Source organism: Epinephelus moara, chromosome 20, assembly GCF_006386435.1.
Source record: "Epinephelus moara isolate mb chromosome 20, YSFRI_EMoa_1.0, whole genome shotgun sequence".
NCBI classification, from domain to species: Eukaryota; Metazoa; Chordata; class Actinopteri; order Perciformes; family Serranidae; genus Epinephelus; species Epinephelus moara.
Window position 1 is genome coordinate 8,046,230 of NC_065525.1, and position 15,550 is coordinate 8,061,779.

Consider the following 15,550-nt stretch of genomic DNA (forward strand, 5'->3'; position numbering starts at 1 on the left):
AGTAGACATCTTAAATCATTCTTTTTGTTGGTGAAAATAAATCAGGAGCAGTGTCATGAGGCTTGGTGATGGCTTCATTATATTATCACTTAATATGTCTGACATTTTCAGGTTGTTTTTAATGTAAATTAACTTTGTAACCCCATTTTATTTTTAAGTTGAAATTGGTAGTATCTTTCTGGAAGTCTTCATGATGTGTGTGTTTTATGTGTTTTAAGCTGTATGTCTTTGAAAAAAGAAGATGAACTAATCGTTTAGCCATGATGCAGTGTTAAACTCAGTGACCTTTGCAGACTTGAGCATGTCTGACCAATAATTTCATCAAGACATCCATAAACATTACAGTTGTTTCATTATTATCTATATAAGCGTCACACTCATTAACAAAGACGGTCTCCAATACTTTATTAAATAAATAAAAATAATAAAAATCGATCCAAAAATCCCAGAAAAAAAACAAAAACCATCAACTCGACTCTGGTCTCTTCTAACGGCTGTCTGCCACCTTCAGCTCTGTACTCCCCCCTCCCCGCTCATCGGTTAATTGCGTTAGTCATTTCATTAATGGCGAACTGATTGTTTTATTGTGTTGGCTCGTCAAAGAGGCCTGGACGCCCCAGTGGCTGCTGAAGCGTCCGTATTGATAAGCCTTTGTGTGTGTGTGTGTGTGTGTGTGTGTGTGTGTGTATTGGTGTGATGGTGTGATGGTGTGAACAGGCTAGTTGTGTGTGGGCACAGCATGTGTGTTGGCTGCTGAGTGTCAATGTGTCATCTTGCGGACCTGTGGATATTGTGTGTTCGAGTGTTTGTGTGTGTGTGAGACAGAGAGAATAATTGTAAAATAGTTGTGTATCAGAACTAAATGTGTGAGGCAGTTTGGATACTGTGGAGCTGGTTGATATTGACAGCAAGCCAGACAGAATGATGTGTGTGTATGTGTGTGTGTATAACAGTGATGAGGGTAGTATCATACAGAGCAGTGAGGGTAGTAGCAACCAGTGCAGCTGTATTGATAAGGAACGCTGGGTTATTATGCAGGTCTGTGGTGGGCAGGAGGGGTAATTAACAGGGATTAGGATTGTTGGAGGCCTCATGTTACTGCAGTGAACACAGCTAACCTGCTGGGATTAGCAAGCAGCACTCATTAGTGGAGGTGCACAGATAGCACTTTCTTTTTACCAATTTGAAAAGGCAGAGACATATTGAACAGACTACCTGACAACTACTCAATCTACAGTACGTGTATCACCCAATAATAAAAAATAATGTGGAAAATGTAATACAATTTTCTCTTAAAGGAATACTTCACCCTTTAAGTGACCATATCAGTTACTCACCCCTTGTTATGTTGAATTTTAGAGGGAAACTTTTTCTCACATTCCTCCTTTAAACAAAGAATCCAAAAACAAAGAAAATTCTCGATCAGAGAAAACAGAAAGTGTTTGATGAGCTGAAGTCATAGGCAATCACGTGTTACAACAGCAAAACTATATCAAAACATTTGTTTACAAACTGTCATACAACTTTCCAGCTGTGTGCTCAGTACTTCCCAAACAGACAGCTCTTTCTGAAAAGGAACAGAAAGTGCTCTCTACTAAGCTAGATTCCATGGAAAAAAAATAGTTATTTTGGCTCATTGAACACGGGAGCTGCTGATTTACCACTGCCTCAATCAGTAGTTTGTTTGTGTTAACTTGTGACTTTGGTGAATGCAAACCAACTTTAAAACAACAAAGTCACACAATAGCACAAACAAACTACTGACCGAGGCAGTTGTATAGCAGCAGTTCCTGTATCAAGTAAAATTACTCATTTTGTCAATGGAGTCTGGCTTTGAAGAGAGCATATAGGTTTCACTTTCAATTCCCAGTTGGAAAGGGCTGCCTGTTTGGGAAAAACTGAGCATACATCTGGATTAATGGTACTTGGGTTATACTGCACGAGTTGTGTAAGAGTTGTACAGGAACATTTTGATGTAGTTTTGCTGTTGTTAAACATGGCCCTTATTACCTTCAACTCGTCAAAAATGTCCTCCGTTTTTGGATTCTCCGTTCACAGTGGAGGCATGTGAGAAAAACAAAGATTTCTTTGGAAATTAAGTGTACAGGGTGAGAAATGCTGTATTCCTTTAACTTGGACGAAAATGTGATAAAACCCAATAATCTAACATCTTTGACCATTAATGTAATAAAATGTCTGATTTTGTAGTAACATTTTACAGATACAGACACACCTTTTAGGTGGGTCTTTTTTTTTCTTCTTCTTTTTTTTTCAGAATTGATGATGTAATAATTTTGAAAGATATAAAATTATGTAAAAAAAAAATAAATAAAAGTATGCTTTTTGGGCAGTTACAAAATGTATACTATCGTCAGTGTCATGTTAGCCCACTGAAAACGCTAACATTAACACTGATTTTATGTTCGGGAATGTTATATTTAGGCTTTATGTACAATGAAATTTGATGAAATGAATGAAATTTACAACAGATGGCAAGTGGTGCACTGTTATCAGGCAAAGATGCATTAAGCTAAAATCCCTATGGGAAATGAATCTGCCCATACCAGTGCTGGTTGGTCATTGTGAAAGGATCGTGCATTAGACCCGATAGGATCTTAGATTTTTGCACTAGCATGACGCTTTGTCACTCTGGTGATGGTGAGAATTGTTCACTGTCTCCTACAGCAATTGATTTTAGTGTTAGTCCAGTTTATGTACACCTAGTGCAGCTCAGAGGACGCATTTGGATATTTAGGTTGACCTCAACCCTGCCACAACAACTAGTGGCCTGTTTGGTTTACCCTAAGTCATGCCTGCATGAATGGATATTAAGCAACAGGTCATGAAAGGAAGGACAACACATGTTCAGCCCTTTTTTTGACAAACTAATGCTTGTGTAGGGCTTGTTTATAAGTTAATATCTGTGTTGGCTCACTGAGGTCAAATCCTCACACCGTTTCACAATGAGGGTCAATTGAGCTGGTCAGGCTGATAAGAGTCCCATGTGGTGAAGATTGGCCAATGGCACAGAGGCAGACTGGTCATTGATGGAGTGCTGAGATAAGGAGGGTCAGAGTGGCCAAACTGAGGCCCCATGAGACAGGAGATAGGATACTGGCTGGACAGACACTGGACTTCAGACTCTGTAGCCAGCAGGTTAGACTGTCTGAGGAGTCATGTTTGGGTTGGCGCTTGACCTGGGACTGAAATCTGACACTGACCCGACTTGAACCTGCAACATTTGTGTCCAAACTCCAACAGAATTCGACAACTATCATGTATCAGGGAGCCACACCCCAACAAACCAGATATTTCCTCTTAAATGTGGTGTATTCTAATCAAAGAAGTGAGGTGGTTATCAAAAATATTTGTGAAATCGAGCTCCACCCAAAACCTGAGTCATTCAATAAAAAATTCAGCCCAACCTGACCCAAGCACAACAGGTCAGGTCAGCTCTTGTTGCGTCTGGCATCAGTGTCATGCTCTCATGTGCACTGGGGCAAGAGAATGAAAAAGTAGGGCTGGTTACAGTGTGACATATACCATGACTGGTAAACAAAGTGGGCTGACACCTGTTTGAAAAAGCAAAACAAGTGGAAGCACTTGACAAAGCACAGAAAGTCTTATTTTTTCTGAGAGCACAGTTAGTGTGGATCCTAATAAAACAGATACTATCAGATCAACTAGTTCTGCAAAATTTGATCATTGTGTGACATGTGTGTTATTCATTAGAGTGTGCAGAGTGTCATTGTTATGTCACGCTGTGAATTAAGAAAAACATACCACTTCCTGTATGACTTTGCCACAACAGTCTTTCCAACAGTGAAACAATATTTTTTGCAGCTATTTGGCTGTAAGGACTCATTTTATTGAATTAACGTCTACTTCTCACTGCCTCGTATCCCTTCTAAGGTACTTTCTTCCCTCAAACCACACTCCTTCCTGTTCCCTCCTCCCCACCATAACCCCACCCCTCCCCAACACCACCCCCACCCCCTCACCACCCACCCCCACCGGCTGTGGGAAAGCCATTTTATCAGCGTCTGTCCGTTGTTCTCTGGTGGGGATAGATACAGAGAAGATAGATGAGTGTTTTGACATGGAGAGTGTTAGACAAACACTCTTATCAGGCCCGCCACTTTAGACCGACCCCCCGAAACAGTCGCCTGAACCATGGACGAGATGGGGGGGGGGGGGTTCGGGAGGAGAGGAGGCAGATTTTTTGTTTGCGTTTTGATCAGAGAGAGAGAGGTGGACGATCATAACGAAAAAGCTCCCCACTGCAACGATCACTGCTGTTGCTCAAACTTGTTCATTTATCCTCAGATGTGCAGAGGCCTCTCTAAACTACAGCCTGCTGCTCCTCCTGCACTCTGAGCTGTCTTAAGTTTTTAAATAGATGGATCAGTCCTCTGTGCCTCCCGGCTAACTGGCTCTATCTGGGCTGCAGCAGGCTCAGACCACAGCCGTCACTGCCATCCTTCTACAGTTATCAATTTGAGGAAGTACACAAGAAGTTTCCCCTGTTTGAATCGGCCAGGACAGAAAGTGCTCAGCTTGTTTTAAACTCCCCCTGCTGTTGAGCTGTTGACAGTTCTTGCTGTATGAGCTGAACTCCTGCAAGGGTTCAGGTCAAGTTCAAGCCAAGTGCTGCTTTTGTGACAGTTTTTAAAAAAAAAAAATTCTAAATCCTGTCATGGGTGATGTTTGAACCAGTTAGGTTTATTTAAGGCTGAAACTGATATATTGATTAGATACCATAGTTTGATTATTGTTCACTAAAAGGATGTTCATTACAAGCATTTCCTCTCTGTGATAAAATAAACATATTTGTTTCTCAACAAAATGTAGAGTAAAGTGATTCCAGTATGTTGTACCATGCCTAGTTTCTTTATTGTATTTTTCATTGATGGCACTGCCTGGTTGATCCCAGTTTTTAAATGATAAGGTTTATAGCACTTTGTCAAATTAACATGTCTGTATATTTGTCCAACCTACAGTTGGCTTATATCAGCTCCCCTGATGTTAACTGCTCCTCTCTTCTCTCCTTCCTCTAGATGACTTGGAGTTAAGTGAAGAGGGCAGTGACAGCAGAGTGGTGGCAGGCAGGGACCTCCAACCAGACACAACGTGGGGACCCTACCCAGGAATCCTCCAATCAGAGGGCAGCACAGATGATCAGGAGACAGAGGTAAGAGTTTGGATGCGATCAGCTAGTCTAGTAACAACTTGACTCTGTTGTGGTTACTGGGACTGAGATATTCAAACTTATTAAATCTTATAGAGGAGCTCTTAAGTAGAAATGACACACATCATTGTGCGGTAACATCAGTGTGTTGTGAGCATGATAAAATGACAATTATAAAAAAGGGTTGAATTCTGATTCAATTTGAAGTATCTTTTTATGTTTGTCAAATTATTAATTTACAGTAATTAGATTCCAAGTAGTTGTTAAATTTCTGAATTTGAGATGTTTGTCTTTGCTTTTGGTTGCCTTTTCTTTCATCGCAATTCATGTCAAGTATTACATGTAAATCACTACAAATTTTAAAACATAGTAATTTACATTTTTTTCCTGTTATGAACCCAGTGTGTTTTGAGTTGTCATTAATACAATACATTCATTTAAAAAAAAAAATGACAACCTCACAATTGCATAGGGATGCACCGAAATGAAAATTTGTGGCCGAAGCTGAAGCCGAATAACACCGAAATGAAAATTTGTGGCCGAAGCTGAAGCCGAATAATATTAAATGCTTGGCCGAATACCGAATACCGAGTACTGAATACCGAATATCATTGTTTAGTTTTTCATTAGTTTTTGCAGATGAACCCCCTCCAGATTAGTGTTGTCAGGGTACCAAAACTGGGACCCACTGTACAATACCAATGAAAATATCATGGTTCTGAGTAGTATCAGGATATCACAGCGAAAATGAGGCAGATGTGCCTTTTGTCATTTATGAAAAGATAAATCACTTTTCTATAATACATCAGTGATATTTCAATGGAATAAATTACTTATTGACTTATTCATACTTCAAAAACAGCATCAATAAGTGATTAACATAGGGGGGATCAAAATAAAATAAATAAATAAAATAAGAATCAACCAGCCACCCTCCTCCCCTGACAAGTAAAGAACAGTCCCTAAAGTGCGGTGAGGTTTGTGGGCCGTGAACGGCTCGTTTCTCCTCTGACACGTCACATACCTGTGTTCGGCTGGCTCGGCTGTAAAGGTACTTTTGGGCAGTCATGACGCCAAGAAGATGATATTACTGGAGCCGAATTCTCCGTCGCAGTAAGCCGATGGCCGGCGTATTTGACAGGAATGCATTACTGTCTGTGTCTGTGACCCCCGTTCAACCCACAACCGGTGGGATTCGCCTTTCGTTTCTGCTGCTGGTTGAAATCTGTAGGCTGCTCGCACAGCGTGCTGAATGATTTAAGTCTATTTTGCTCGCTCAAAACTATTTTAGTCGCAAATGCCAGTGCCGTGACGGGCGGATCGCCATTGCCGATGTTTTACTCCACCCGTCACGGCACGCTGTTTGATTGCGTTAAACACGCCGCTATTATTCGGCCTTGCTTTTAACTTATTCCACTGAATACCGAATGTGTGTTTCTTTTTGCAATATTCGGCCGAATATATTCGGTTACCGAATATTCGGTGCATCCCTACAATTGCACTAAATTCCATGAAAGTTTAGCTTGCTCTGGACTACTAGTGTATTAGTTGATTCGCAGAAAATAATCAACAACAATTTTGTTTCTCATGAAGCAAAAAAGTGAAACATTTTCTGGTTCCAGCTTCTCGAATGTACTGTAATGACTTACTTCTTTTCTTAAGATTTACTGCTTTTACTGTTTCATATCATTGTAAATTGATTATCTTTGGGATTTGGACTGTTGGTTGACAAAACTAGCAAACTGAGGGTGTCATCTTTGACTCTGGGGAATTCACTGCTATTTTAAAACTTAACTTACATTTTTTAGACCAAACTAAATTTGATTGATCAAAACATAGTTGTCAGAATAATTAATAAAGAAAATTGCTGTGCGCTGTGGGCCTATTTATGACTCTGTCATGTTATAAAATGAACACTTGCTTTTTGGGCAATTAATAAGACAGAAATTTGTATAAAGAGTTAATTAGCCAATAAGAAAAATAAACACTTTGGTACATTTTTTGATGTGGGATGTGAATAGTTAACGGTTAATCTGTTAACTGCAGAGATAATTTTTGACTGGTTAGGCACGTCAGTCTATAGGTTAATTTTGTTACGCCTCAGTTTACTGCATTGTGCACCAACTAGCTAGCAGCACAGCTTATTTGGCGATAACATGTTGTCCAACAGCCATGCTGTGACATTGTGCCCAACCTGCAGCAGGCTGAAGAGAGACCTCCACCTAACTAGAGAGATTTCAATTGGAAAGGTCAAAGGTCAGAGGTCAGGTGGTCAACTAACAAAAAGAGACAAAGAATAAACACCTTATCACGTATGTGTGTGACAGTAGTTGGAAATGAAAACAGTTGTTAGTATCTTTGTGTGTGTGCTCATTGGGAACAGTGTGTGGGACCGGATGGAGCTCTATCAGAGGCTGGGTATGTGCATCATGTGCAAGTCCATCTAATCATATGATACTGATGCTGGGAGGGGCTTCCTGGCATGGAGCACAAACACACACACACACACACACACACGGAGGGCCACCATTATTCCTTACCTAATTTTTGCAGTTGACCTACCTCACTATACCTAGCTTCCTTGTCTTATCTCAAGCTATATTAAGGTGTCTTGGCTGCAGGTGTCAAATGTAGCTCAGTAATATTTACTCCAACTCAGCCCAGTTTGACCAGTCCGTATCTGGGTTCAAACCAGTACACATTTGACAAAAATGTCCACCCAGTTCATATAAATCCAGTGGGGTTTATACCACACACTGAAGCCTTTTCTCTTCAGTACTTCCTGTCCTCTCCTGTCCTCTCCTGTCCTCTCCTGTCCTCTCCTCTCCTCTCCTCTCCTCTCCTCTCCTCTCCTCTCCTCTCCTCTCCTCTCCTCTCCTCTCCCGTCCTCTCCTCCTCTCTCCCCTCTGCTCCCCTCCTCTCCCCTTCTGTCCTCTCCTCCCAGCCCTCCCCAGACGTCCGCCTGTCTTTTATCTCCACATGGCGCCATCCTCCTGGACAACAAACCCCAGTGATTGATTCCTGCTTGATAGGCTCTCATTTCTAAGATTTCGTTTATTATCAGTGAGGTTCTGAGTGTACAGATAGATGTCTGTGTGTGTGTGTGTGTGTGTGTGTGTGTGTGTGTGTGTGTGTGTGTGTGCGCGCATGAGCACTCACTCACACACACACTCACTCACTCACCCATCACCTTTTGTTCTTCCCCTCCCTTCCGCTGCCCATACCGTCCTATTCCTCCTCTAAACTGTAAAGTCAGATTCTGTTCTTTTGAGGGCTTTGCATTCATATGGAAAGCATCTCATTCTGATTCTTAATACCCATTTTCTCTCTTCTTCCTCATTTTGTGCCCCCCCCCCCCCCCCCCCCCCTCCTATCTGTGGACTGAAGAAGTGAGGAGACGGACCTTCAGTATCTGCTGTAGATAGTGGCCGTAATCTCACATTCCTCCTGTGTTTCTCCCCCTGTCACTCCACATCCTCCCCCTCCACCATCCATCCCTCCATCCCTCCCTGACTCCCTCCCTCGTGGGTCAGCAGGGGTCAGGGCTATCCTCCTCAGTGTGTTGGAGAGGAGAAATCTGCTCATCTCCTGCTGCGCCGCTGAAGCCTGAGCCATCACACTGCATTGGTTATTTGAAGGATTTTATTCCAAAAACAATGGATGTAAAGCATAAACTCACTTTACATACCTTTTTATATGAATACAAAATAATATTCAGTGTCAAAAATCACTGTCCTGTGGTAAAAGACAAAGAAGTTACATCCAGAAAGAAGTACTTTAGCAAAACATACATATAGTTGCACAGTTTCACACCTGTAAACTGCCCACTGCCGCCACAGTCTGATCTACTGGGGCCGTATAGGAGTGGGTGGGGTTCGGGTTTGGGTTAGGATGGGGATTAAGTTCCTCTGTTCCATAATGCACACTGACTGTATACAGCACAGTACATATATTTCAACCCTATTGCCAGACAAGAACATACATTTTCTGCTAAACCAACTTTGTATTTACAGATCATTACTGCTGCATTAAAGTTGGATGAATGACTGTACATCCTTCCATCACTCCAACTTCAATATATACAGTATAGGGCACCCTACATCCTGCATTGGGACTAAGTGTTGGCACTTAAACCAAATGGTTAACACCTGGAGCACAGCGTAGCTTAACTGTCATTACTAGTTTCACACCAGTGCAGTTGTAATTTTCACAGCCAGCACCCACATTGTAAGTAGCAATTGTAGGTGCACCCATCTGCACACCTATGTATATGTAGATTTTAAAATGAGGTGCTCCTGCTCATAGCTGGCATATTGCTATTTTTAGGCAGCAGAAAGTGATTGCGCCCAATGGCTGAGTATTTTCTTCCTGCTTAAAGGGCGGATTAATTAGATAGTAAGATTCACCTACATAGGCAGATGCACAACATGCGTACATGTTTCTTGCTGCTTCTAACACACAATCATGCATGGATTGGTTGCAGGTGGTTGAAATAATACATCATTAATGAGGAAATAAAAATTATATTCTGTAAAATGTGAACGTAGCAGAGAACAGAGCAGAGCTGCTGTCACAAGCCAAAGGTTAAGCTCTGTTTTCCTCTGTCAAGTTTAGAACTACAGGTTTTATTTTTGCTGTCCCATGATATTTGTTGCAGTGACATTACTGCTCTAATTGCATTACTCTCAGCAGAAAACCGCCCGCTTCTTGAATTTACTGAATCCGCCATGTAAATAGCAGTGGGCCAGGGGCAGGCGCATCTGGCTTTTAAAGAAAACAGGAGATGATTCTCCGATTGGTTGAATTCATGTTATGCCCAAAACACATGATGAATCAAAGGATTTAACACGACTCCTTCCCCCCCTGCACCTCACTTTTTGCCCAGATTATCTAGCGTATAACTAGCAAAAGTGGAACTGGACACACCTTTAATGCACTTGCACCTCGGACTTTAGACCATGCGCTACAGATGTTTAAATAGGGCTGTATGTCTGCACACACTCATCTGACAGAGCTGGTTGGAAATGCTTGAAGGGGCAATTCTCATTCCTTCTGTATTTCTCATCAGGTGTTTAGCATAATAAAGTTTAAACTCGTGGTGGTGCAGACAGTGTATTTTCATTTCCAGGCGACAGTATGTAATGCATGTAGGGGTAACAGTTTGTCATGTTCATTTATACCTTATCTAAGTAGAAAGATTTTTTGTTGAATTTGAAATCGTTCATCTCCTCGCTTTAGACATGCTTTCACCATCTGCTCACCTCTATATATGTGCTCCCCCCCCCAACAAATCTTTCCCAGTTGTCTATCCTTCCTCACTTCTATCTTCCTTATGCCACCTGTCTTCCTCAGTCCTCAACCTCGCTGGGCTCTGTGAAGCCCCCAGGCTTTGCCCTCCATCTCTGGGTGAGATTGGCATGGCCCACTCTGCAGTCCTGCCCCTTCCAGCATCGCCCTCTCTCTCTCTCAACTTCTCTCTCAACAAATTTGCTTCTTATTTGGCCGGGACAGATAAGCTATCAGTTTAATACGAGGCCTACCCAGCAACACAACTACATCAGGAAGCATTTTGGATGTGTGTGTGTGCGCACTCAAGCAACACATACACATGTACACAAAGACATGTAATAAGAGCAATGAGTCTTTTATTTTATCTGAAACAATATAAAATTAAATGTCTTTGATGTTGTCTTGACTTGTGTGTGTGTTATCGTATGGGTGGGGGTGAGTTGTCAGTTCTGAGAAATCAGGGTGGAACAGAGAGAGAGAGAGAGAGAGAGAGAGGGAGAGAGAGAGAGAGAGAGAGAGAGAGAGAGAGAGATCCAGTCCTCGCTCTCCCTCCAACAGATCTCCTTCATTAGATTAGTGGCGTGTTAACTGGCCTGTATCATATGGAAATCCTGCCATTTGCATCTCTTGAGAAAGAGGCGTAAAACCATTTATCTATTTAAATATATTCTGGCTGATATGGCTGTTGGACTTTAGAACAGGGTATAATAATGTTTACTGATCAACAGATCAGCTGGCTGCTGATTCCTCACTGTTTTTGGTTGAGTGAACAACCAGGTCCTCCTCGGCGAGCCTCCCATGGCAACCCAGGAGCGAGCACACTACTTCTGCTATTCTGATTGGATCGCACATAACAAATCTGATATTATATCTCCTCTCCTTCTGATTGGATCCTGCTTTAATTAACTGATAGTGCAAGTGCGTGTGATTGGACCGAAGTTGCAGGATTGTTGTGAAATTTCCACTCAGATGAAGTGAAAGAGTGATGGTGCCAAAGTGTAGGCAAACCTAGAGTTTGTTGCGTCTGTCGCATCTTCCCATAGGACAGATGTCCGAAGTGAAGCCTCCACAGTGTACCACAGGAGAAACTCCACTTACAACACTGTCCCTATTGTTCTTCCTCTTTTAGCAGCACCCAGCAGCTCACCCCACCCCAATCCTGTCTTTCGTGGAAAGGCAGCCTGAAGGCACGATCCTAGAAGGAGCAGAGTAGGGGAGTTCAAAGCGTTATCACGCGCCGAACGTCTTTTCATCATGTTTTAGAAACAAGCGTTCGCACTAATCCCCCAATAATCTCTCCAGGAGAACTGGGGCGATAAGGCGCGCCACCCACGGCTTTTCAAACACTTTTTGGGTAGTCTCTTCTCACTCTCTATCTCTCCTCCCCTCTACCTCCTCTTCTCTCCTCTCCACTTCCTCCTTCCCTCGCTCCCCTGGAAGGACGAGTGAAGGTGATCACAGTCTCCTCCTTATTCTCTCTGGAGCTGTTTTCTCTCTTCTTCTTTTTTTTCTTTTTTTTTGCGTTGACTCTGAGCTGGTTTGTTTACATCCTGATTCTGATCTTTTTTTATCTGGACTCATCAACAGTGTTTCTCTGCCTCTCTGTTTCTCTCTCTCCTCCGCCCATCAAATTAGAATGTTAATTAAAATGGTGCTCCTTCAGAAGATGACAAATCGATGATTACGGCAAGTGTTGAGACACCTTCTGCGATGCCCCCCAGAAGAACTCAACACATAAGGAACATTCTTAAAAAGGAACTAGAGAGCACGAACGAGAGTTTCCATCTTTAAAGACAGAGTATTGTAAAATAAAAAGAACATCTGTTGGTCCTTATACACTGTACCTGTTTTTTGAGTATTTAAATATCAAAGTCCCTCTTCAGTCTTTCTGTAGAATGTTTTTTTATTTTTATTTTTTTTAGATTTTTAGTGACTTGCACTCTGAAGCATGTAAATGAATAAAGTCATAGGTGATTTGGAGCAACCTAACCTGTTTCATCATATCAGACCACACTCTTTATTGGCTCGTGGGTTGCAGTTGCTAGCACAGCAATACTGTGGATCGGCAATGTGTGTTTGAATAATGTTTGGCAAAATGATTCCATTGCTAAAAGTGCATATTTGCAATATAATTCATTTCTTCCTTGTCCTCAACTCTCTTTTTTGATAACGCAGGTGAAAGATAGGTGGGTGGAGGCAACAATGTCAAAGCCAAGGGATAGCAGGAGGTAGATTTAGGAAACTTTTTTCTTGCAGTCTTGACATGTTTGAATAGACACATGTTAAACTGAGGTTTTTGCATGTGCATAACACCATCCCAATATAATCTTAGTCATCTGAACCACATCTGAAGGCACGGTGAAAAGCTGGCCATCATACAGACTGGCAAGACTGGAAAATTGCTCAAATATGGGGATAACAGTGCACACTTTTTGGACTATCTAGACAGAAGTGAGAAGACTGAAAAAGAGAGCTTGAAAGAGAACCTTGAAAACTTGTAACTTGAGTTTGTAGGGACCTTTTAATGCCTCTGTGTTAGATGTTTGATGCTGCTGCTGTGTTAGCATGTACTAAGTAGGCAGACTTTAAACTGTTAGCTGGAGGGACAGCGGTTCTGGAGAAAGCAGCAACAGGAAGTTGCTGATCTGGCGGCGAGCTGGAAGACAAAAAATGATGGACCAAAATTTGTACATATCTCACATAATCATAAGCCAGTAATTTGTTTATAACCTACTAATTGGGTAAGGTTGCAATTACGTAACTAATGCGCTGACAAGAGTAACCACACAACATTTTTTCCCTCTGTAAAGGGATTTTTTGAGGGTTTTTGATTTGTGATGTTGGGCTTTATAAATAAAATTGATTGATTGATTGACAACACAGGACTTTTCTCTGGGACTTTACCTAGGAGACTGTTGTTTTTAAGCATATGAACTTTGAGTGAACTTAAAGTCATTTCAAGGTACATCTTCACCATGTTTCTTTCCCTAAACCTAACCACAGTAACTTTACTTGCCTTAAGCTAACCTCTGTAACTTTACATCAAGTACATAACGTCATTAGTGGTGTGCTCATTCATAGAATATCATAAGAACTGCTGTGATTGCATTTTCGTAGGATATCATGTAAACAGTAGTATGAGGATACGTTGGATATGCACTTAGTCTTACCACTGTCACTTTTAATGTCATAGCAGTATTCAAGATTGTTTTAGCTTTTGGGGTTGTTTTTAATAAAAGGAATAAGGAATAAGTTTTGACTCGTCACATTAGTTAAAGCGCAAGTATGAATAATAAAATTATTTATCATATTCAATCTGTCCTGAAATGATCCCTCTCCCATACTTGTGTTGGTTGAAAATACCTTATATTACAAAAGACACTTTAAAGACCGTAGCTGCCATCTCAGTAGGACGATAAACATGGAGTAAGTCAGACCCATCATCCCTTGAGTGATGGACATATTTCCTCAAATAGTTGACCCTGTGCATCATGGTCCTATGCTAGTTGGCCTGAGCTGCCTTTTATCTGTTGTGATTGTGCTCCACATGGGCTACCTGTCGTATGACTTGCCCACATCATGACAGTAGCTGTCTGTTTCTCAGTCTGTCAACTTGGCCCTGACAGAAGAGCCTATCACCCTGAGAAAGGGAGAAGGAGAGGGATGATTGGAGAGAAAACCGCCAAATAAGATAAAATACTGATAGACAGAAATGAAGTCAGCCAGGCCAGAGAGGAAGAGGAACAAAAGAGACCCAAAGAGAAAGGAGGGAAAGGTCCATCGACTAAAACAAAACACTAGAGACAAAAGGAAATATGAGAGAAAAGGAGAACTGGAAGAAAGGTGAGGCGCACGTGAAAGAGGAGGGTTAAACGAGACGGAGGGAGGAGGTGTTCATCACTCAGTGGCAATGACTGGCTGGTATCTGCATCTCCCTGTCATCTGCACCGGCTTCTGCAGGGTGGAGGAAGAAGGAAAGAGGAGGAGGAGGAGGAGGTGTAAGAGAGGAGAAGAGGAGAGGGAAAACCTCTATCCTCTCTATCTCTGAGCCTCATCTCCAGCAGTTCAGGAGCCTGCTTTCCAAGAGTGCCTCATTTTCAAATCTCTTATCTCGGCCCCCGTTTTAAGTATCGCAGTTTTATATTTTTACATGTCATTTGCATGCAGCTCATCAAACCTGGCTCCCTCTATTTTTTTCTCTCTTTTTCTGCTTCTCGGAGGTGAGCGTCGATATGAGCACAAGGGAATAAGCTTTTACTCCGCTGCTGAGCCGTAGCAATGTACTGTATTGACGATATTTGTACCTCGTGAGAAGAATATACAGTGGAGAAAAAAAGTATCTTGTGTCTCTGTTGAATGTTAGAGAAATGCTTTGCATGAGTGCAACAGAGGTAAAGTGTATGTGTGTGTGTTTGTATGAGAGAGGCGGATGAGAGTAGGTTTCTGATTTTTATCTGCCTTCCTTTTCTTCTTTGTATTTTTGGAGGATTCACACAGTGACCTCTTTGTTTGGGACAGTGAGTACACCCCTCCAACCCCCTGGATCGGGAAAGAAACCATTTCCTGTAGCCGAGAGATAGAACAAGAGACAGAGAGAGAAAAGAGGGAGAGATAGGATGGGGAAGGAGGGGCAGGCAGACAGAAGGGTAGGAATGAGAGTTGTGGAGAGGAAGAGAATCGGAGATTAAGAAAGAAAGAAAGAAAGAAAGAAAGTGGTGTATAAAAGGAAGGAGGCAGTGCAGGAGAGACAGTGAAAGAGGAGAAGGGAGGAAGAGGGTGAATTGGATGATTGAATGAATGATTTTGTGAGAGGAGTGACTGAACGAACGATGGTTGAAAAGGTCATGAGAGGAGCAGGGTGGCTTATTAAATTCCCAGCTAGAGGAGAACAAAACGGATTTTTTGGAGCCTTTTTTAAAATGTGTCATGAACTGTAAAATCTCCAGGCTTATGTCTTTCACTAGCTGTACAATTATTATGTAGTCACTACATAATAATACTACATTGTAGTGCATTTTTTAGAGGGAGATAGGGTTCGACAAATGTAACAAAACGTCAGTATTCACTATCAGG

General features: G+C 41.8%; 1 protein-coding gene across 1 annotated transcript in view; it reads left to right on the forward strand.

Annotated features, from left to right (window-relative positions):
• zfpm1 (zinc finger protein, FOG family member 1) overlaps positions 1-15,550 on the forward strand; it is a 128,148-nt gene that overhangs the window by 93,207 nt on the left and 19,391 nt on the right. The window contains exon 4 of the mRNA XM_050072389.1: positions 5,058-5,191. Within this exon, the coding sequence (XP_049928346.1) occupies positions 5,058-5,191 (134 nt within the window). The remainder of the gene's footprint in view (positions 1-5,057; positions 5,192-15,550) is intronic.